This window comes from Mesoplodon densirostris, chromosome 2 (assembly GCF_025265405.1).
Source record: "Mesoplodon densirostris isolate mMesDen1 chromosome 2, mMesDen1 primary haplotype, whole genome shotgun sequence".
Classification (NCBI taxonomy): domain Eukaryota; kingdom Metazoa; phylum Chordata; class Mammalia; order Artiodactyla; family Ziphiidae; genus Mesoplodon; species Mesoplodon densirostris.
Window position 1 is genome coordinate 55100758 of NC_082662.1, and position 24894 is coordinate 55125651.

At 32.8% G+C, this 24894-nt stretch overlaps 2 protein-coding genes across 5 annotated transcripts in view; one reads left to right on the forward strand and one right to left on the reverse strand.

Moving 5' to 3' along the window:
• DOCK7 (dedicator of cytokinesis 7) overlaps positions 1-24894 on the reverse strand; it is a 209346-nt gene that overhangs the window by 112515 nt on the left and 71937 nt on the right. For all 4 annotated transcript variants that reach the window (XM_060089893.1, XM_060089896.1, XM_060089894.1 and 1 more), the window contains exon 15: positions 3069-3186. In XM_060089893.1, coding sequence (XP_059945876.1) covers positions 3069-3186 — 118 coding nt within the window. The remainder of the gene's footprint in view (positions 1-3068; positions 3187-24894) is intronic.
• ANGPTL3 (angiopoietin like 3) lies at positions 11405-19280 on the forward strand. The gene is made up of 7 exons (XM_060084249.1): positions 11405-11899; positions 12547-12657; positions 15121-15235; positions 16222-16335; positions 16764-16859; positions 18461-18727; positions 19096-19280. Exons 1-7 carry the CDS (start codon positions 11405-11407, stop codon positions 19278-19280), a joined length of 1383 nt encoding a protein of 460 aa, XP_059940232.1.

Below are 24894 nucleotides of genomic sequence, written 5' to 3' on the forward strand. Positions count from 1 at the left end.
TATAGACCCATCTGACATTCAAACATTCAAAAAGTTTCTATCCATTATATTTATATCTATTGGGCAATAAGGTACATTTCTTTCCTTTTTCTTAAAGAAGGTAAAGAAGTCATTTTAAAATCTAGATGTAGCACATCATTCGGAATTTACATAAGAAATACGATCCTAGAATGGTGGCATATATCTACTACATAAATTGGTGGCTTCTCCACTAAAACAACAGTCATTCTGAATGTCAAATATAAATTATTTATAAATGATATTAAAATACCCTAATTTAGGTCAAGCTATGTACCCTTTAACTTCCAGTACTCCCTGCAAGCTACTAAATGGAAGAGGAGCTCCATTCTTATATTCTTACTTATGTGTTTGTTTTTTTTCAAATCCACCACATTAAAAAAAAAATACAATACTACTACAATACTTTGGAGAATGTTTAAAGGTAAAATAATTCAGTCTTGTATATCTGCCTGTAGAATTCTACCAAGCAATACTATGGTTAATAAGGGCAGCAGATTACATAAATGGCTTAATGATGTCAAGGTCATAGCTATGATTACCATGTGACAGGCTTACAATGTTATCTAGTCATAGATTAAACTTTTAAGTCTGGCCAGTCATCTCTACACATGCATGAATAGGCATGTGGACATGTCATCACACTTCTATCACACAACTGGTAAAACAACTCAAAGTTTATTCCTTATTCCTTATACAAACTTTATTCCTTATAGTTGCACCATCCTTAAATAAAAAGAATATAATAACAGATATCTGTGTTTCTTTTTGCAACATTTCAAGCAGGTCCTTTTATTTTAAGGGTATGCAAAAGTGTAATAATTATGACTGTCCTGTATATGTCTAATTTCATCAATTTCTAAGACTACATTACTATGTTTTTATAAAAATGCTGTTCCAGTGCCACAATTATGAAGTTTATGATTTTATCATATCAAGATTGTATGATCAAAAAATTATCTTAAGATCCATTTGGACAGTCTTCATTTTTTAAAAAATAAGCAAATACAATGTATCTGTGTTTATACATTATTTCAAACCAGCCACTCACATAAACATAAAAGCATTATATTTTCATATCACTAATAATACACAAGAGAAAGGAATGCAGTACCTTTTTTTCCCTCTGAGAAGCTATTGTTTTTCAAAAAGTAACTTATTTTCATAACATGCAATGATATAAAGTGAAAGTGTTCCTTTGACCATTTAACATATATTTTTAATCATTCATCAACATAGACTGAGCATCAATTATCCCAAGCACTATGATAGGCAAGATACAGATATGAGTAAGACATGGTCCTTGCCCTCAAGGAGCTCACAGTCTAGTGGTCGAGATAAAGAAACAAGCATATAACCATAAAATGAAACAGCTCATAAAAGAAGTGAGAAGACACTAAGGTAGCACCAAAAGAAGGAGTGGTCTAACTGCCGATATGGCTGGACGCAGCTGGGGCTCTGTAGAGGAGGCTATATGTATGCTAAGACAAGGAAGAGTTTGTTAGGCAAAAAATAAAAACAAATTATTTTACATATACTACATTTGTCATAAGCTCAAATTCATATGGCCATTCACATATAGGATAACGAAGCCATCTATTTTCACAATCCAGCATCTTTTCATTGACTATGATTAGTACATTCATTCCTTTGGCAGAAATGAAGAGCTAGTAAAAAGCATGAAATGCTCATTCCAAACCTCAAAAATAAATTCTACATTTATTGAACAAATATTTATTCAGCATGTATTACATGCAAGGATCTGGAACAGCTGCCATAGAAGAATACAAAGATGAATAATTTGTGCTTGCTGCTATCAAGATCTATAAATGTTGATGAAACTGAGGCTACAGTGGAAAGGAAAATATATAGTTTTCTTAGTAAGTATTGTAGAAAATCAAAAGAACTTGATTCAAATGACTGCCATAGAAGGCTAAAATAAAACTCTGTAAACAGTGCACCTGTTCTTAGTACATTTTCATTCCACTAGGGTTCTTTCAGAGGCTGAACATCTACAGTGATAGATGTGCTCCTACTCCATAAATTGAAAATCTACTTTCATGGAACCTGAATTTACTAGTGTCCCACAAATCCTAAATGACAATGTGGGCAGTCAAGAACCTCCCCAATCTAGCCTCAATCTACTATTCCTGACTTATCTTGCATTGCTCTGGCTCACTGGCAACTCACCACTCTACCTCTGTTGAAGGACATTCTCCAACTTGAATTGCTCTCCTTTCCCCGCAGTCTAGACAGATCCACTGCTATGAACATTTTAACCACCTTTGAGGCATTCTCTCCTTCCTCTGAACACCTATACCTTTGAAACCCTATACTACCAATCTTCTAATAATTAGCACATACCTTGGTTATAAATATTGGCTGCAAAATGTAATCCTTTGGGGAGATTTAAAAATACTGATATCTGCCTGGTATCCCACCCCAGAGATTATAATGTAATTGGAATGAGATTGTCTGGGCATTGGTATTTTTAAAAGCTCCCAAGTGAGTGTAAAATGTAGCCAAAGTTAAGAACTACTGCCAGAGTTTCTCAACAAAGATGGGAAGAATCATACAAATTAGAATCACCTGGGAAGCATTTTCAAACTATACCACAACCCTGTAACACTACCCACCACTTTCCACCTCCCTTACCTGGCCTTTCATTCTAAAGGCGGGGAATCAGGATCATAGATGGAAGAATAGAGAAGAGGTATCTGCTCTGTTAGAGTACCCTAGGTGATTCTGATCTGGCCCTCTTCTGAAGTTCATTATTTTAAAACTTTATGTATTCTTAATATCCTCTAGATTATGCCTTATTCATCTTTGTATCTCTGGGAGTGCCTAACATATACCAAGTCCTCAATAAATAAGACTTCAAATAAACTCATTACTACCTGTACAGGAAGTAATGAAGTCAGAAATTTTGTTTGCAAGATCACATTCATTTCCAGTTTAGAGCTGCCAACCAAGTGATTACCCTCCCCCCCCCAAAAAAGGTCTATTTGAACCGTATATGAAGAATAGGAAATGAAAAGAACATTTCTCACCGGCATGGCATTGCTAGGATCCTCCCCATACATAAACTGGACTTTAACGGTTATATTTCTGGCAGAACCTTGACGGTTGGCAAAATTGAGACTCTGAGGGTATATGTAGAGAAGGTTTCTGTGAAGGCAATAGTATACATGACAGTGAATACATATCTAAAAACACTATATATCACTACTACACACCACAAAAGAAATAGATGAACAAATATTGAATTATTAGCATTTGCTAGACACTATGCTATTTTCACATACAATGTTTGATTAGATCCTTAGAGTAGTCATTCAAACACACAGCAATCAAATATACCACCGTTTTGCAGATGAACTGAGGCCCAGAAAAGTTAAGAGATTTTCACATACTATCAAATAAGTGGCAAAGCCAGAATGAGAATACAGTTCAGTCAGACTTAAAAATGCATGTTCTTGGGGCTTCCCTGGTGGCGCAGTGGTTGAGAGTCCGCCCACCGATTCAGGGGACACAGGTTCGTGCCCTGGTCCGGGAAGATCCCACATGCCATGGAGCGGCTAGGCCCGTGAGCCATGGCCGCTGGGCCTGCGCGTCCGGAGCCTGTGCTCCGCAGCGGGAGAGGCCACAACAGTGAGAGGCCCACGTACCGCAAAAAGAAAAAAAAAAAAAATGCACGTTCTTTCCTCTAGAAGAGGCTACTGGGAAATAAACAAGTATGAACAGAAACATTATTAAGAAGTTAAAAGACAGTACTAATATTATCTTAGTTTCTCCAAGCAGATATAAATAGGATGACATTTAGAAATCAGGCTTTTTGTATAGATGTGATCAAGGTTTTAAGAGGTATAATATTCTACATTATTATTCAAAAACACATATGATAATATGGTAGGTATAACAGTATTAGGTAGTTACTATGAGAAAATCACATATTACTCTACTATTATTTGACTTCATGTCCAGTTGCATCTTACACAGCTTTAATAGTCCCTGCTGCCAACAGAGAGATGAGAAATAATTCAAGGAAAGGCACCAAAAGAGAGGGCTTAAAAAAAAAAAAAAAAAGAAAAAGATTGAGAGTTACTTTACCTGAAAACTAGTGCTTGCTCAGAGCTGATGAACAAGACTTCAAGCATAATAAAACCCTCCTCATCAACTGCTAGGACAATGAAAATAGGTCTAAATTTTCTAGAAGGTGGTAGGGCAATATAGAAGTTTTAAATGAACATACTCTTTGACCCAACAAACCCACCTCTAGTCTAAGGAGAGAACTGCACATATGTACAAATGGGTGTGTTCAAAGAAATTCATGACATTTTTTATATTAGGAAATAATTATAAAGAAACATGTTCATCAGTACTGGACTAATTAATTAAATTAAGATATATTAAAAGAAGAATACATTTCAGAGTCCCCAAAAATGACAATATGCAGCAGTATTTATTAATGCAGAAAGAGATACCCAGCATGTTGGATGAAAAAAAGGTTGCAGGGCAGGATGTATAGTGGCATTAACCTACTTACGGAAAACTGTGAAGAAATAATGGCTGAAAACTTCTCTAATCTGAGGAAGGAAACAGACATCCAGATCCAGGAAATTCAGAGAGTTCCAAATAAGATGAACTCAGAGACCCACACCAAGACACATTATTATTAAAATGTCAAAAGTTAAAAACAAGAAGATAAAAAGAGGTAAAATATATCACACATCTAATGGCATGGAAATATCTATAAACAAGACCATTTCAAAACAATGCTGTGTTGTGAGAGAAGTATGCAGAAGCTATGGGAGGAACAGACAGGTACTTAGTTGATCATGGAGAAGTCTTTTCATCTACTCCCTTTGCAATACATTTGTTGAAGAATTATTGATATTTTTGTGTAGATTTTTCCAGAGGCTGGATTTTACTGACTGCACACTGTAGTGACATTTAACATGTTCCTCTGTGTTTTCTATGAATTGAGAGTTGAATCTAGAGCCTTGCTAAAATTTTGGTGGCAAGATCACTTCATAAATGGTACTGTGTCCTTCTATCAGGAGGAAAATGTTTGGTTGTTGTTTCATTTTTTGTGCAATTAGTAGACAATGATGACCAATGCCTAAATCCATTAACTCATTAAGGATTGCCAAAAGGTGATATTCTATCATTGCTTCTTTATTTAACAACTAGAATATCTCTATGAAGAGCACTTTTCCTTATCTACTATTTGCTTTGCCAGTGAGCCATTATATGAGAGGCAAGGATAAATTCTTGATTCTTTTCCATTAGCTGCCAGTTTTCAAAATAATCAGTTGGTACATTACATTCCTCTAAAAGGGATCAACTTTGTCTTTTTTTAAAAGCATCACTTATAAACTCCTGGACCAAACATATTAACAGGTTTCAATATTTTGCAGTTATCATCTTTACTGGTGTTCAAATTGTACCATCTTTGACAGGTGAAAAGGTCGATTCAAACTGGCTCATGATTCCTTTTGATTCAGTCATAATAGTCTTTGACGGCTTCTTACTATCTGTTACGAGAAGACCTTCCAGGCTCTTCTTGTACACTTTCTTCCCAAACCTGGAATCAGCCACTTCTCCAAGGAGTTGGGGTTTTTGAATGGGTAATGTTTTTCCAGGCCACTCATTGTGGGTTATTCATTGTTTCTAGGCCTTTTAAAGTTGAAAGAGTTAGGGGAAAATGCTTTTAACATGAAATGTATCCTGAGTTCATAGTGATAATCCAAATTCAAATTCAAGAATACAAGGTTTTTATTTATTCTTTTCTGTCTTGCACCTATATATCATTTTTCCTGTGCTGAGAACCATTATCAAGGACATCAACTATGAGAGAACTAGAATATTACTTAATTACTCTCTTTGTGTATTATTCCAACAAAGGAGTCTTAAGGAACTTTAAGATTATGTGGTCATCCAGAAGAGGATGAGCCTACAAAGACTGATAAGGCACCCACAAAGAAACAGAAGGAAAACCATGAAAGTACAGTGGCAAGGAAGCCCAAGGAAGAAATTACAAGCAGAATTATAAGAGTTAAGTGTCAAATGCCATTCACAGACCAAATGAGGTAAGAAATGAAAAATGTCAACTGAATTTAGCAACTTCAAGGTCACTGGAAATCTCAGGCTGAAAACAGACAAAAGTAGGTTTAAAGAGTAAGTAGGAGGTAAGAAAATGAAATAAGTGAAATTCTGAAGAGTGTAGCTGAGAATGGGAGAAAGATAATGCAATAGTTGGAGACAGAACATAGGGATTTGGGAAGCTTTTTAAGATTGGAAAGGTTTAAGTTTGATTAAATCCTAATGAAAAGAATTTAGTTGAGACAGAGTTTGCATACACTAGAACAAGAATGTAAGATTCCTGAAATGGTGGGAGAGAACAGGATCCAAAGCACATGATAACAGATCAGCCTTTATTATGTTTATAATGCCTCATTGTGACATTTATTGAGTATGCAGTATACTAGATACTGAGAATACAGAGATAAAAGACAAAGTTCTTGACTTCATAGAACTCACAGTCTGGAAGGAGAATAAGACAGGCAAATACTTATAATGTAGTATGATAAATGCTATGAACACAGAATGTCACTGGGGCCCACAAGAGGACTTGAAACTAAAGAATCTGCCCATAAATTTCAGTGAGAAATTTTCAAATAGGATAGACATGCAAAACACACAGAAAAGCAAAACACATCATGCCTTCCCCCACCCCTCAATGTCTGCATTTGGATTACTACTGTTTTAGCTTTGTGGATATGGACATAACTGACCCCTTCCCATCTTTCTTAGAAAGCCTCACTTTACCTCCCCACATAACATCACTTTGTTATTCCATTCACAACTATTAAATAATCTGCTTAAGATAATCCTAAATTATCTTGTTTGTTTGTACATTATTTCTTGTTTATGTATCTCCTTAAATAAAGCCCATATTCCATGAGGGCAAGTACCTTATGAATCTAGTTAACTGCTATATTTCCAATGCCTAGAATAGTTCCTCATATGAATAAATGAATGATTGAATGAATGAATGAATAGTACAGAACTCACATAATATTTAGTTACTTAACTCTTCTGGAGTTTGAATTTTCATATGAAATGCGAATTAATTGAACATTAAGCTATGCTTGATTTCTAATATAAGCAATACAATTTTAAATTCAACTTGTCTATGAAGGTGAAAGGCATGGGTTTAGCCTAGACTCTTTTTCATTTGACTGCTAACTCCACTAATAAATTTCCACATAAACCCAGTAAGTCTTTACCGTGCATTTATAATACTCCTTCAGAGGAATTTTAAATCAGCAGAGAGAAGGTAGATCAATGAAAAGTGTTGAGTTGCTGAGATAGCTGACTGACCTTTTTTAAGGCTGAATTCATATTTCACCACCTCCTCAAAATAAATTCCAGATTAAATCAAAGTTTTAAATAAAAATAAAACCATAAAAGTATTAGAAAACCTTTAAAGAGAACATATTTTATAGATGAGGAAGGCATTTTTTTTTTTTTTTTTTTTTTTTTTTGCGGTACTTGGGCCTCTCACTGTTGTGGCCTCTCCCGTTGCGGAGCACAGGCTCCGGATGTGCAGGCTCAGCGGCCATGGCTCACGGGCCCAGGTGCTCTGCGGCACGTGGGATCTTCCCGGACCGGGGCACGAACCCGTGTCCCCTGCATCGGCAGGCGGACTCTCAACGACTGCGCCACCAGGGAAGCCCAAGGAAGGCATTTCTGAGCATGAGCCACAAAAAATCATAAAAGACAAATTTTAAAGCCTCTACAGAGCAAGGGATACCATAAATACAAGTGGAAGACAAAGGACAAATTGGAAGAACACTGTTTGCTATACACATGACGAAGAGTTAGTATCCATCACATGTAAATAATTCCTAAAATTATTCAGAAAGAGACAAACAAAAAATGGGTGCGGAGTTTGATGGGAGGAGGGAGAGTTAGATAATTCTCAGGTAATTCACAAAGAGAGCAAGACAGACAGCAAAATAAACTAGATATATGTGCCTACTAGGTTTATCAATATTTTTTGCCTTTGTCAATTTAAAGCATTGGTAAAAATTCATGGGAAAAGAGGAACTCTCGTATACTCTTGGTAGGGATATAAATTGGCACAATCTTTTTAAAGGATAACCTGACAAGAGAAATCTACTTTGAAAGTTAACATCTATGAACTTATCATATGAAAATATCTATACACAAATATAAACACCTTTTCTATGCATATTGTTTGTAATCAGAAAATTGCAAGCAACTGAAATGATCATTGACAGGCAGATGATTAAATTAAGGTGCATCCATATAATAAAAGATTGTGCAGCCATTTAAAAGGATATGGTAAATCTATAGGCACTCATATGAAAATAAATTTTAAAATGTTATGGTCTTGAATCAATTTATATATATAACACGAGCTATACATAACACACTCCCATTTGTGTTCCAAAAAAATTACATTTAGGTAGTCATCCAAGGGAACTGGTATGATAGACCCCAAAATGTTAATAGGGAAGAGTCAGCATTTTTATTTTTTATAGGTTTTTCAAATACCTGAGTTTCCACAATAAATACTTTCAAAATAACAAATTAACATTTATTAATAGTGAACATGAGAAAAAAGCTAAGATAAATAAAATGATTCCTTCGAAGGTCACTCATCTTCTGGACCTCTGCTGTCCAATAATATGGTCTAGTGAGACTATAGAGTACTTGATGTGTACCTGTTCTAACTGAGATATCCTGAAAGTATAAAATACATACTAGATTTGGATTAAACAAAACATACTATTAAAATTAATTTCACTTGTTTCTTTTCAGTTTTTTACACATATAGCTCACACTGTATTTCCATTGGACAGTGCTGTTCTGGACAAAGAGAGGAAAAGGGAGCTAATGTATTGATATTACTCTGGCATTATTCTTTAGTTACTATAAATATTTCTATTTATAAATATGCTTTTCTCAGTTACTTTTAGAATCTTTCTACCGAATATATTAATTTAAAAACAAATGACCACAGTTTAAAAGGAAGAAATTACTAGTGATACTATATTCAACAGACCCAAAATGCCTTGTGTTTTGTTTGGAACTCAAATCTTCATAAGATTGCACAACCTGGGGGAGGATAAGGGACTTTGCTTTACTTAGAATTCAAACAAAGCTCCCAAATGTCCTAAAATTCTATGCAGCTAAGAAATTTTGTATATTAGTTCTTTGAAACTAGGAATTCTTAAATTAGGTCTTAATTTTGCTTAGATTCTTATTTTCTTTGGCATAAAAATTTTAAGTTTTTATAACATTACTGGTTACATCTCAACAGGGTTCTATTTAAACAGGCACAAGTTCAAGCAAAGATTAGATTCTGCCTTTAACAATGTGTACTCAAGACAAGGGGCATTAAAAGGTAGATGTAAAAATCATTTACAAAATTACTACTTTCATTACATTTCCCATGTTGACACTCTTCCACAGCTTGTAATTAGGCAAATTATTTATTTTAATTATATTCAATAACATGTCAAACTATGGTAAGAAAAGAAATTATCCAGATATTTCTACCCAGAGACAATATACTATAAACCAAGAATATGCAATCGCTGCCTCTATCTTTTAGTGTTACATGTGAGGAAATATATAAATTGTGCAAAAAGTGTCAATACTCCAGCAGAGTAACCAAATAGAAGTGCTGCTTTCAGTTGGTCTAATTGGGAGCAGTACTTGTTGGAATTAATCATTTCATTTTCCGGAAGGAGCTCATAATAGAGGACTCCCTTCCAATCCCACCATATACACAATATCGCCTTCTTTGGATGAAGACCAGCCTTTGCTGTGGTTGGTAGTGGTTTATTTCGCTTGCCCCACGATCTCTTCTGGTCCACATTATTGTACAGTATCCACTTTTCATTGCCCATCACAATTTGTTTTAAATACAGAACATTTCCATTACATTTCAGTAGAGAAGCACATGCAGAAATACAGTCAAGAAGGTTGTTTTTCACTTAACTTATGTGGAACCAAAACATCAAAGTGATGAACATAACCAAGCCAGTGCAAATGATTTTCAATGCTTGATTTGGATGTTTTGTCTATGTTGGCTATCTCCCGTGTGGTATAAGGTTGATTGTTCTCAATTAATGTTCGATTTGATCGCTACCAACTTCTACTGGTCTACCCGACCGTGCAGCATCGTCCAGTGAGAAATCTCCAGCACAAAACTTCGCAAACTACTTTTGACATGCTCGATCAGTCACAGCACCTTCTCCATACACTGCACAAATCTTTTTATGCATTTCAGCTGCATTTTTACCTTTCTTGAAATAATAAAGCATAATATGCCAAAAATGTTGCTTTTTCTTCCATCTTCAATATTAAAATGGCTACACAAAAGTTCACCAATTTTGTAAGTCTTTTTTTAAATGCACACTGATACGACAGCTATCACATACAATCTAACTTGTTTTGAATGAAGTTAAAGACAACTAAGTGCTACTAGAGCCATCTTATGGAAAAAAACGAACAAACCTTTCTTTTGGTCAACCCAATATTTAATTCTGGTTGACCTTAGAAAACCACATAATCTATTGGTCTTACAGTGGGCACACGGAAAAGAGGAGGCTAGAACATAGAGACATAGACTATAACAGAGAAAAAGGATGAAACATCTTTTAATGTATGGGATTTTGTGATAACATACAAATATGATTTAGATAGATTATCTGAAGCAAAAAGATATACTAACAAATAATTACAGTGACAAATAATAAGGAATATATAATCATATGTTAGCTTATACAGAGTACCATGGGAATGCAGTATTAACACCACCTGCAGATGTGGAGGAAGGCTTCACAGAGAAGGCATTTTTTTTTTAATCAATCACTGTTTCCAAAAAAAACTAAAATACAATTTGGAAAATGTATACTTAATTCATTAATTTTTCCTCAACTTCAATGATGAATTTATCATTTATCAAAAATTTATCAAAAGAATTTGGTATTTACTTGTAAATCTCTTTAAAAATCATGATAAATTAAAATGAGCTTTTAAAAACAGGTAGATCGCATAACACTGAAAGTGCAGTTTATAATACAGCAAAATTAAATACAATAACCATTTTAAATGACCTATTAAATTCTTTGTTCATTTCTTTGACTTCATTTAGCATTGATCTAACTCAGTGTGGAAGGTTACATTCATACAAGTTTAAACAGCTTAATGATTAACTATATTCACCTGCCAACCTTACTGTTTATGTGGCAAATAGTGTTATATAGAGAGTTCAGAAGTCTAGGTATGCTCACAGGAAAAAAACGAATTCCAAATCGTTTTAAAGTGAATAATTAGGATAAAAATGTACACTATTAAGCTCTTTCTTTTTATTGCTCCTCTAGTTATTTCTTCCAGAATCGACCAAGATTATTCATCATTTGATTCTGTATCTCCAGAGCCAAAATCAAGATTTGCTATGTTAGATGATGTAAAAATTTTAGCCAATGGCCTACTTCAGTTAGGACATGGTCTTAAAGACTTTGTTCATAAGACTAAGGGCCAAATTAATGACATATTTCAAAAACTTAACATATTTGATCAGTCTTTTTATGACTTATCACTGCAAACCAATGAAATCAAAGAAGAAGAAAAGGAACTTAGAAGAACTACATCCAGACTGCAAGTCATAAATGAAGAAGTAAAGAACATGTCACTTGAACTCAACTCAAAACTTGAAAGTCTCCTTGAAGAAAAAATTCTACTTCAACAAAAAGTGAGATACCTGGAGGACCAATTAACCAATTTAATTAAAAATCAACCTGAAATTCAGGAACACCCGGAAATAATTTCACTCAAAGTAAGTATAAAACAAAGAGGGTTCATGATTATGTTTTCAATGTGGATCTTTAAAAAATATATTTTAAAACATGTTACTTGAAATACTTTGTTGAACTGCTGAAACACTGTATTTTTCTCATGAAAAAAAGACTCCAGGAAATAAATTTTCCCATTATAATTTCAAGTTCGTTTTTGTTTCCCTAACATTATTTATGAAAATAACTAAACTCTGCATTTCAGATGAAAATTACAAGACAGTTAAGCAATGAAATTTAGAACACTAAATTATTATACTATTGCAAATTACTGGAGGCAAGTAAAAAGCTAAAGGAATATAACTTGTGTACTATTTTCCCACCTTTAAAATATATAAAAGTAATACAGTTAATGGAAAAGATATTAAAATACTGGGTTTTTTTTCCATTTAATGAAGTAGTTTAAAGTTCAGGAAATCAGATTTTAGAGATGGTACATTTTAAATAAAACACAAAAACTAAAGTATGTACTATGTGAAAGAAGAATACAAGGGCAAAAGGTTTGCCAATATCATTTTTCTACTCCAGTATTAGTTTAAAAAATTAGATTGTGATAGTGTTATAGGAAATAAAAAAGTCTAATTTAACAAAAAAGAAAGAAACTTCTAACCAACCTATAATCTATGTCCAGACTTTTGTAGAACAGCAAGATAATAGCATCAAAGATCTTCTTCAGATCGTGGAAGAACAATACAGACAATTAAATCAACAGCATAGTCAAATAAAAGAAATAGAAAATCAGGTAAGTCAATATTTTAATAGTATGTCCAATCTTTTACATAAAATTTAGGTTTATGAAAACATTGGACCCTAAAATTATTTAAAATAATTATAGTTGGATAGTGAATAAAAGGATCACATCAGCATGATCATTAGGTTTGCAGGCTCTGAAGCTAATAACTACCTGGGGTTGAATTTTGGCTCTAAAACTTTTGTGTGACCTTGAATAAATTACTTAACCCCTTCTCAGTTTCCTCATGTACTCTATGTAGATAGTAAAAGAACCTTACAGGACTGTTGTGAGAAAAAAAAGAATTAATTCATGCAAAGTATATCCTCAATATAGCAGCCAAAGAGATTCAATTAAAATTTAAATTAGACTATCTCTCTCTTTGTTCAACACTGCACAATGGCTTCCGGTCTCACTCGTAGTGGCCCATAAGACCCAGATGACTCTTAATCATCTCACTGACTTCATCTCCTGTACTCTAGTCATACTGGCCTTTTTACTGTTACACAAACACATCAAACAGGCTGCTATCTCAGGGTCTTTGCCCTTGTTGCTCTCTGTCTGGAATGCTCTTCACCCTGGTATCTGCATGGGCCCACTCTTACTCACTTTAGGTCTTTCTCAAATACAAAATTCTCAAAGAAGCCTTCCCAGATAACTTAATCAGAAATTATAATCCCCTACATCCATGCTTGAAACCTGCTACCTCCTTCATTACTCTCTTTTCTTCCTTAACACTTATTCCTATTTAACATAATACATATTTGAGTTATTCATCTTGTCTGTCCCTGCACTAGAATGTAAGCTCCATAAGTACAGAAAGTTTCTTCTATTTTTTTAAATTGCTATAGCTCCAAAATACAGAACTCTGTCTGAAACATAGTAGGCACTTAATAAATACATGTTAATAAAGGTAATGTCACATTTAGCACAAAGAAGTCAATAAAAACTTACTATGATTAATATTATTATTAGAAGCCATATGTCTAATAATTAAAGTTTAATACCCAATGATATAATTAATCTACAATGTAAATAACTGGCTAGGTGAGCAAGGTAGATACGTGTTTGGAATAAAGCTATGCCAAAATCTAAGATTTCCAATATACAGTACCAAAGTTCAAAAATTTAATTAGTAATAATACTACTAAACAGCTGTTCAGGAGAGTTTCAGAAATAATACAGACCTGAAGAAACTGCTATAAAAAAAAATAGATGCTAAGAACTATAAAACAAATATTACCAATTTCCACCAAATAAACACATTATGTTTCAGTAATTTTATGACTCATAATTTTAGTAGGTTATTTTTGCTAATTGTCTGAAAAGGGGTTTTTGCCAGCTAGTTTTGATTTCCATAATTTCCTTCTTACTATATGTTATTTTTCTAATTCTTTTCCTGTATCTTTTATTATGAGTAAATGAACCTGCTCACAAAAGCAAAATGTCACTATTATAAAATAATATACATCCTGTCTAATAATAAAATGTATGAAGAATTCAACAATGAATTCTAAGTTAGAAGAAGCCTTAAATCATCTGACCAACTTATTCAAATTTAAATTAAGAAACCCAAACTGTAAAGTTCAGTTACTATAAGATCACAGTTACGGGCTTCCCTGGTGGCGCAGTGGTTGAGAGTCCGCCTGCCGATGCAGGGGACACAGGTTCGTGCCCCGGTCCGGGAAGATTCCACATGCCGCGGAGCAGCTGGGCCCGTGAGCCATGGCCCCTGAGCCTGAGAGTCCGGAACCTGTACTCCACAACGGGAGAGGCCATAACAGGGAGAGGCCTGCGTACCGCAAGATCACAGTTACTTAGTAGAAAAGACTAACATCCAGTAAGTGAACTTTACAATGGATCTTTATGCATTATATCCTAGGAAATGCCACTTATGCTGACATCGAAAAACTAACACTAATAACACATTACATACTATGCTCTTCTCAACCCATCAATAAGAAAAGCTATCAGTCAATAAACTGCAAACCCAGCACAACAGACAATGAAATATTGAATATATTGAAAGTACACAAATGAAACTGTCAATTTGTTACCTTTACAGATATGATTACATGTCAAAAACTATAAAGAAAGCAGCCTTGTTCAAAATATGTGCTAGGTCTTAAGACCTACAACTGAGAATTACGAAATTTAAATTCTGCCTGTGTCACTGAACAGAATATATATTACATTCATATAAATAAATAGAACATATTAAAATATTCTAAGTAAAGTCTGTGCCTTTGATCTTACTGTTTTTTTATCAATTTCTGTTTTTTGCCTTGTCTTGCTCTATTTTTTTGAACTCTTTATATGCCTGATTAAATATTTTGAGAACAGGAAGTCTGTATAATATGTATAGCATTGCTTATTCCTCTTAACATCAAAAATAATAACATATTATGAACTCACATTTCCCCTAATTGTATACTCAGTATCATTTTTAAAAGTAGATTTATATTCTTTTATCAGTTAAGAAGAACTGGTATTCAAGAATCCACAGAAAATTCTCTTTCTTCTAAACCAAGAGCACCAAGAACTACTCCGTCTCTTCACTTGAATGAAACAAAAAATGTAGAACATGATGGTAAGATAATTTGGTGGGTTTCCTTCTTGAAACTAGTATCGTCAAATTTTTCTTCTTTGACATTTCCATCAAAAATCTCTATTCTCAGGGCCTGTTCTAGACTAACTAAAAGAGAATAAAGAGATAAATCCAACAAATATAATGTGTCAACCTAAATTGGATCCTGGTGATTTTTTTAAACCCTATAAAACATTCTTAAGACAATCAGGGAAATACAAATATAGACTTGATATTAGATAATATAAAATTATTATTAATTTTCTTAGATGTAATGATGGTATAGTTACATAAGAGAATAATCTCATGTTTAAGAGATGCATGCCAAAATATCTAAGGGGTTAAGGGGCATGATGTTTGCAAATTCCTTTCAAATAGCACAGCAAAATACATATTTGTATGTATTTGTGTTTATAAAGCAAATATGGCAAAGTGTTAACAACTGTTGAATACAGATGAAAAGATTATGGCATTCTCTTCAATGTTTCTACTTTCCATAAGAAAAAGAAAAAGATGGGGGAACAAAGTCTCCATTCCTACCCAAGCTTTAAAAAAATGATATAGTTTGAAAACACATTTATTTTTAATGTAATTCATAGAGGAAAGAAGTTCTCTGTTAGTTTCCTGTACGTTCACTCCTTCCTCATATATCTGCTGACTACCTGATATGCACCAAGCACTATACTAACATCTCATATATGGTATTTTATGTTTTTCCTAGATCTAAGGGAAAAAAGTGTTTAAAATTCTAATTTTGTCACTTTTCTTAAAAATAAATCAGTTTGGTAATAACTATTTTGATATTCTTTGCATAACATGCCATCTAATAAAAATGCTTTAGCATAAAGTACCTTTTCAATAACACATTACTGAAAAAGACTGAAGGCTACAGTCACCACAATTCCATAAAATGTCAAGTAAAATCTCAAGCTCTAAAGATATTATTCTTTATTACTGTATCTTATGTAATAACATTTTGTTGATTCTAGACATTCCTGCTGATTGTACCATCATTTATAATAGAGGTGAACATACAAGTGGCATCTATTCCATTAGACCCAGCAACTCTCAAGTTTTCAATGTCTACTGTGATGTTAAATCAGGTAAAACGAGCCTAAGAGAAACTAGATAGTAGCTAGTTCAGGTTACTCACTACCTATTAGTAAGGCTATTCCTGTTATTTTTGTTCTGAATACATATAAAATGAAATATATATAACACAAGTAGTTATACAGATCTAGTACTTATATTTGTCTTGTTTATGTATTTACTCAGGCATTTACTCAATATTCTCCATCTTTTTCTATAAAATAATCTAAAATGACCTTTGTCAATAAGTTTATTAAGACAAATTCATTAGTTGCTCTTCACTTAACTTCTTGGGTTCATAATAAATAATAAAATGTTATTACCATAACAACATTAATAACTACTTGTACAGCCACCAATTAAAACCAAACAAAAAACTGCATTTTGTTACAACTATCAGTATCAGTCTACCGAAAATAAACAATCTGTTCATTATATTCAGGTAGTTCATGGACATTAATTCAACACCGAATAGATGGATCACAAAACTTCAATGAAACTTGGGAAAACTACAAATATGGTTTTGGGAGGCTTGATGGTAAGCTGACTTCATTCAATGGTTAACTTAAAAATATTTATTAAGAGCTTATTACAGACTGGGCATTAGAAATACAACAATGAATGAGGAACATTCCCAGCCTTCATATAAATTATTAACAAATAACTACACATTTGTAAGTACTGAACTTATTACAAGTGTCTTTATTTGAATTATACTTTTCACAATTACATGTCTGTTCTATGTTTACTTATCACAATTTAATTGGATGGCTTCTAATTGTCATAATTATAATTATCAAAGATAAATTTGATTAAGTGCTAAGTGCTTCAAATAAGTACTAAATGCTATGAATGGGCTACAAAGAAAACCATCCTTATCACTGGTCATTCTACTTTCTTATTAACATTTTAGATATTAACTATTTGGAAGTTGGAAGGCACAAGGAAGCTGTCAGATGTACAGTACAAAATGTTTAGATTTCAATTATTTAAATATAATAAATGTATACTATACAATGTGTGGTTTAAAATAAATTTAGTTTAATTCAATGAAAATTATTATATTTTGATCATAAAATAAGGTAAAAAACAAAATAAGCAAAATAAAAATAAATGACAGAGGTTTAAAATCCAAAAAGCACATTATAAAAATCCATGAGTGATGTACATGTCCTCATAAATAAAGTGGATAACATCCATTATTATATCGAATTTTTAAACATTCAGTACTACTTGATCATTTAAACAATTCTGTATTCAAACTACCAATTAAATCCCTAACTAAAAGGAAGAATCAGTGATATGTTTTGTAGCTCCAAATCTTCTGAGAGTGAAAATCTAGAGTATTCACTTATTTCTACAAGAAAGTAAGCCATTTGTATTTTGCAATTCTTAAAATGAAATCTACAAATTCAACAGTAGTAAGGAAATTTTGACTTTTTTTCCTTAAATGCTTTAATAAAAGGGATAATTAAAGAGAGAGTAATTGTGATAATCAGAGTGATCTATTTGTATTTACAATATGTTATGTTTTTAATTCCAAATAAAATATTTTAATTATAGAGAAAAGTTATTAAAAATTATGCTTTTTAAAATGTTTTTTAAAATTTATTTCCTTCTTTTTCTACAATGAAAACATATATATCAAGCAAATATCAAAGGCCAAGATTATATTTGAGGAAAATTATATTATTATACAAGTCTCTGGAAATACTTAACAAATCTCTTGACAGTATATTCATATTAATAAACAGCTGACAGTAAAGCCAGTATATTTAAGGACCCAGAAGTTAGATATTTTACCAATGACTAGCCCTAAAAGTACTTATAATAGTCTAACACGTTTCACCTGTGAAATATGCCTGATAATATCCATTTTAGAAAGTATAATCAGACTTTAGGTAGGCCTATTACTATTTTAACAATTGTTGTATTTTAACACCTGTTACTATTTTAACATAAGTATCTTCAATAAAATTGTTTTAAACAGAAATATTTTACGAGACTCTAAAATAACCAAGGGATTCAAGACTAAAACATCTAATCTACTTATACCAAAAAAAAAAGAACACTCAAAAAAATAGTCTCTGCCTAATCTGCAGTTAACAATCCACAGATTTTTACAACTTTTCTTTTCAGGAGAATTTTGGTTGGGTCTAGAGAAGATATACTCCCTAGTAAAGCAATCTAACCATATCTTACGAATTGAGCTAGAAGATTGGAAAGACAACAAGCATTATATTGAATATTCTTTTCACTTGGGAGATCATGAAACCAACTATACACTACATCTAGTTGAGATTGCTGGCAATGTCCCCAACGCACTCCCGGAGCACAAAGATTTGATGTTTTCTACTTGGGATCACAAAGCAAAAGGACACTTCAACTGTCCAGAAAGTAATTCAGGTAACCTGTTCCTAATACAAATACTTTATTTTCAAAGCTTCAAAATATCTTCCCAAAGTAATAGCTAATATCTTTCAATGTCAACTCTTCAAAATCTGAATCCAATATAAACATTTTCTCTACAGGTAAACGTCTCAACGTAAGTGTTAACTTGATTCTAGTTTGAGTATGTATTTTACCTCTACCCTTTCTCAGATATTTTATTTTTAGTCAGGTATATGAGACTTGTATAAATTCTTTTAAATTGGAATATATGTATACAACACTGCCATATTTATAAGAAATGAAGATATACTCACTGGGGAACTATAATAACAGTAACTACGTATGAGTTTGTATCTATTAAACTGCGTATCTATCCTTTTTAGGAGGTTGGTGGTGCCATGATGTATGTGGGGAAAACAACCTAAATGGTAAATATAACAAGCCAAAAGCAAAATCTAAGCCAGAGAGGAGAAGAGGAATATGCTGGAAGACTCAAAATGGAAGGTTATACTCTATCAAATCAACCAAAATGTTGATCCGCCCAACAGATTCAGAAAATTCTGAATGAACTGAGACAAATTAAAAAGTCAATAAATTAAACATTAAACTCATCCGAAATTACTGTGGTTTAAAAATCTGGTATTAAATCCCTAACAGAAGGCTTTAGAAATAAATTCTTTATATTAAAGCCACTACCAAGTTAATATTGAACATATCATCACGTCACCTCAAAGAACACCATTTACCTTTCTCAATCAAAATTCTTATGATCATTTATTCATATATTTTGTGATGTGTGAATCAATTTTAGATTGTCACAATCTGAATTGTAACCAATGGGTGAATTTTTAAATAACCTTTCTAAATAAAAAACTTACAAAGAGGCTTTTATTTTCAAAGTCATCATGTGAGCTAATTTTACAATTTCCTCAGTTTAAAAACTACTTTTCTTGCTAAAATTCTAAACTTGAATAACTATAAAGGACTAATAATTGCACATTTCTTAAATGCTGTAATATTAATTTCAAAACTAAAATTCAGTCAGTTCAGAGTACATGTGAAAATCGATAATATGAATCTTAAAACTGATACTTCATTTTGCTACAAAATAATTTGGAGTAAATGTTTGGTATGTTTTATTTATGAAGCCAAATGAAGCAGGATGAAATACTGTACTGAAAAAGATTCACGGTCTTATATACAGTAGATCATAACTGCTAAGTCATCATATTGACTTTAAATATCAAGTATTGCTGTAGCTTAACTTGTTTGTTATCTGTACTGTATACATATTTTAACACTTAATATTGTGAAAACAAATAATTTTAAAGGGATCTTGTCAGAATACAATAAGAATGAATGTATTGGTGGCATCAAGTTAAAGTTTTATCATTTATTCCCCTTGGACACAGTGTGAGTCTAATACTTATGTGTAGGTTTTCAAACAGAATTAAGAATCATAACAAGTAACTAAATGTTTAAATAGTCTGAGAGATGTTCATGTATGTTTCCAAATTCAATAAAGACTCAGTCCCCTAAATTATAGAAATTTAAATTCTTGTAGCTTTTTTTTTTTGGCTGTGCCACAGCATGAGGAATCTTAGTTCCCCGACCAGGCATCAAACCCATGCCCTCTGCAGTGGAGGCGTGGAGTCTTAACCAATGGACTGCCAGGGAAGTCCAATTCTTGTAGTTTTTTACTGACATCCAATAGAAGTATGATTATGTTATTTCTAATTTAAACAATTTAAATTCTAAATCCTCAAGGATTATTAGAGGATATTTTGACCATAGTATCACTTGTCAATATTTATTTTTAAATACGTTTTTAAAGAAACTACCAAGGAGAAATAAAGTCTTGAATTAAATCCAATTTTTAAAGTTTAGTGCCCAAGCTATACAGTGACTCACATTAGTCAATAAATATTCAGCATTCTGTATGTTAAATTATCCAATATATGTCATATATATTTTTACTATATGACACATGCAAATATGGATGATCTATGTGGATCCTACATAAATATTTTGTTCCAAAAAATACAAAAGAATAAAGGCAAGAGTAGGTTTTCTTTTTTTCAGAACCACATTCAAGCTGTCCAAATTGACTTTTTAGAGCGAGAATGCCAAAATGGCTTAAAATAGGAAGCTTTCAAATGCAAAATAATGCATTATTTAATATACCAATTTTTGTCTCTGTTTTCCAATTTTTTATAATTCTCACACAATATGTTTCATTTTGTTCCATTTAGGAACACTAAGTGAGTTTTTTTCTGTATATAAAGCTCAGATTGAGAGAGAATTCTGGTAGAGAAAGCAAAAGGATTTTTTTCTTTATGGTTCACAAAATTGTGTCCTTCTGTCCTCACTAGTTTGCCAAAAGTGTTCTAATTGTACCACTAACACAACTGTCAAATCTAGTGACCTCTTAGACCACATGCCCTTTGGTTTCTCTACTACTTACTAATAACAATATTCTTTTCTCAAACTTGACCTTCAGTTTGCTTCCAAAATACTACTATACTCTCCAAGGATTATCTCCAACTTGAACCCATCTTTAAAGCCCTAATCCATCCTAGTCTTTAGCGTTGTGGGCCAATGTACAATATTCAGTCATATCTTCTACTCTGACCCTCAGAAATTCTATCTACTCTCATGGACTCATCTTTTTCCATGAATAAAGTTCCCAAATCTACGTATTACTCCCAGATCTCTCTCCAGTTCCCCTTCTTCCATTGCCTACCTGCCATTTCTCCTTTTGATATCCTATAGCCTCTTCAAACTCAATTTATCAAATAACAAATTCATTAATACCTTACAGCCTCTGCTGGTTCTCCCTTTTACCTTTTCACACTCTCTTCCTTATTTCTTTATATACATTAATGGCACTACCATGCTTCCAGTCATAAAAGCTTAGAACCCAGGAGGTATCTTTGGTTTCGCAATTAACTTTGTGTACCACCTCTCCTCTACAATGACTTGCATATCTCATTTAGCTGTGCCCTCACAAGAATGTGTACCCCAATTAGAAGAGCATAAGCCTACAAAGCAAAATCCAAATCTCTTCCAGGTGTTCAAGGATTTCTATAATCTGACCCCAAAATACTTCTTTAGCCATTTCCTGCATAACACAAACCCTCAGATCTAATTAAAATTATTCACTTTGAAACATCCCCTGTATACTTTCCTAATGCCATTCCATTTTCCTAGAATGCCTCTCCACACCTTTCTGCTTGGCTAGATGCTACTTATACTTCAAGGTAGCACAGATGATCTCACTTATTCCACAAATATCCTAGTAAAGGGAGGTCCTTCCTCTGAAACCTTGCAGCATTACTGTCTGGACCCCTTCAACTGGCACTTTACAAGTAAAGACAAGACAGAAAAATAAATCTGGCAAATCATAACACTAAAAATAGTGAAAATAGTAATAAAAACCCCAAGAGCACCAAAGATAGTCCATCTACTTGATTTTAGTGAATTCCTACAGAATTTCTATACCAAGAGTTTACTCTGAACTAGTGTGAATTTTACTGAGAGCAAGTGTATACATTTCTCATGTAGGAGTTACCTACTGTAGTATAATCTATTTAAATGCTGTCATCCTAGAATCAGCATGTTTTCACGCTTGTATCTTTTCTTCCTAATAACTCATGGAAATCAATTAACTCATTCATTAATCAAAAATGTATTCATTAATCAGTATTTGAGTATCTACTATTTACCTCCTTATAAAACCTATTCCAAATATGTATTGTTACATATTCCACATTCTGTTATAGAATAATCAAATGTCCTTTTTGTTTTTCTCCCATAACTAACAACCACAAACATTGCACTTAAGCATGTACTACAAAGTGGTCAAATGTTGGCCCTTTTATCAAAGTACAAAGTGTTCTCATGGCAAATCAAATAGGGAAAAATTACTCAATTGGTGTGAAATGAGCAGTTCAAGGTCATGAAAATAGGATTAACAATCTCCCTAATAAGCCTTTATAAAATGAGGTTTCAATGACATTTTAGAAAATATAAAATCAGCGATTCCATCTCAAACATAAAAACTGTTTTTCTAAATTCATGTTTCATCCCAAGAACAATCATACATCTAACAAAATTACATTTATCTGACAAAGCAATAACCTGTATCTTTAAAGATGTAAGGCTCTGTTTATCTTCAAATAAGCAACTAAGCCTCAGTTTCCATATCCCATATATATAGGAATAATAATAACCTTGTCAAATCTACTCCATAGACCTGTAATTATCAAGTAAGATACTGTATTTGAATGGCTGTATGAACTACAAAGTTCTAAACAAATGTATATACCTGCAAAAACTGGATCTTGGGTATCACTATTCACATCTCTTTAAGTAAATACTCTGTACAAATGCTTCCTAACAGAAAATACTCTAACTCTCAGGACAGAGGAACATAAGTGCTCTCCTCACATTCTGCTGCTGTTTCTGGAATTTTACTCCTTCCCTTGGAGTCTGAGATAACACTCCACCATGTTCAAGCCCCTAGTTAAAAACTCCTGGGTGGCTATGTTAAAATGTTAGAGAACAGACCTCTCAAATCAAGAATTTTTGTAGTTAAAATAAACTAGGACCAATTAAATAGTATAAAAGCCAGAGCATTATATCTAGGGCAAAACCAAAACAGTGGAGTATGGCAATAGTTTGTGACATCTATGAAAACTAAAAATAAAAACAAAGACCAATACTCTCTAAAGCAGAGAACCAAAAACTTGAATGGAAAAAAAAATATTCCTTAATTTTCACTGAAATTTACACTTCCTTAAATTTTGAATGCAGGAAACTAACCATACTAGTATTAGCAATACATGAGACTTTGTCATTAATAGAAATCACACATAACTTTATATCACAACTATTGCAGACATCTTAAAACACTGTTCATGCTTATTACTACCTAGAGAATATGGTAGTTTTTATACCTGCGGCTAGATTTTGTTATTTAATTCATTAATAAAGAAACATATCACAACTTAAAATCTTGATAATTGTTATTTAATATAATTGATTTCCTTTGTTATCCTATGTGTTTCATTTTATACATTCAGAAAGATTATTCCCAAACAAGAATCAAAGGATTCACAAGACTGCCGAATGGTATTAAGAACCCGAACTCTAAAGGGAGACCTACCATCATATGATAACCTAGTTTAAGAAACATGAATTACATGGCTCTCATGTCATAATATAAGTAGTATCATCCTCCCTTGGTATCCAAGGGGAGTGGTTTCAGGACCACTGAGGATACCAAAATCCGTGGATGCTCAAGTACCTTATATAAAATGGGTTAAGTGTTTGCATATAACCTATGCACATCCTCCCGCATATTTTAAATCATCTCTAGATTACTTTTAATACTTAATACAATGTAAACACTATGTGAATAGTTGCCAGTGCACAGCAAATTCAAGTTTTACTTTTTAGGTCTTTCTGGAATTTATTTTTCCAAATATTTTCAATCTTCAGCTGTTTGAATCTGCAGATGTGGAACCCGCTAATAGGAAGGGCCAACTGTATACATTTACTTTGATTGACCAAGCTATTCCTAGAAACAGAATTTTAGGGAAAAAGTTCAATCACTATACAATAAACTTATTATACTACCCAGGAGAAAACTGATACAGGGTAAAATTATAAAGCAATAATAAAACATTTCAAATGTTATTGTGGCTAATTTTTTTAAGTCCTTATCTGCTAGAAATACATAACTGAAGGACTGACTGGTGAAATGATATGACTAGGCTTCATTTTAAAGTATTACAGAAAAAAAAAGGAACATGTAATAGATGAAATAAGAATGACAGTGGAGGTTAATTGTAGTGTTCTATATACTTTTGTGTATGTTCGTAATTTTCCACTATAAAGAGTTTAAAACTATAATCAGGTTAATGTCACAGATAATATAGGTTTACTAAGGATTACTGAGAGATGAATGGGGGTGTATTACTAACTGCTAACTAAGGTCCAGATCAAAATGAACCACATCCTTTCATTTTGTTTCTCAGTGTCACCAAGTCTGAACCACTGTATTCATTCTTATATTCTTGGTAACAGCGTATTTGCTGGATATGGTCTTTCTAAGAAATGGAAGAAGAACAAAGATATGAAAGTTCAATAGGTGATTACAACTAAGGCTATTTGGGGGA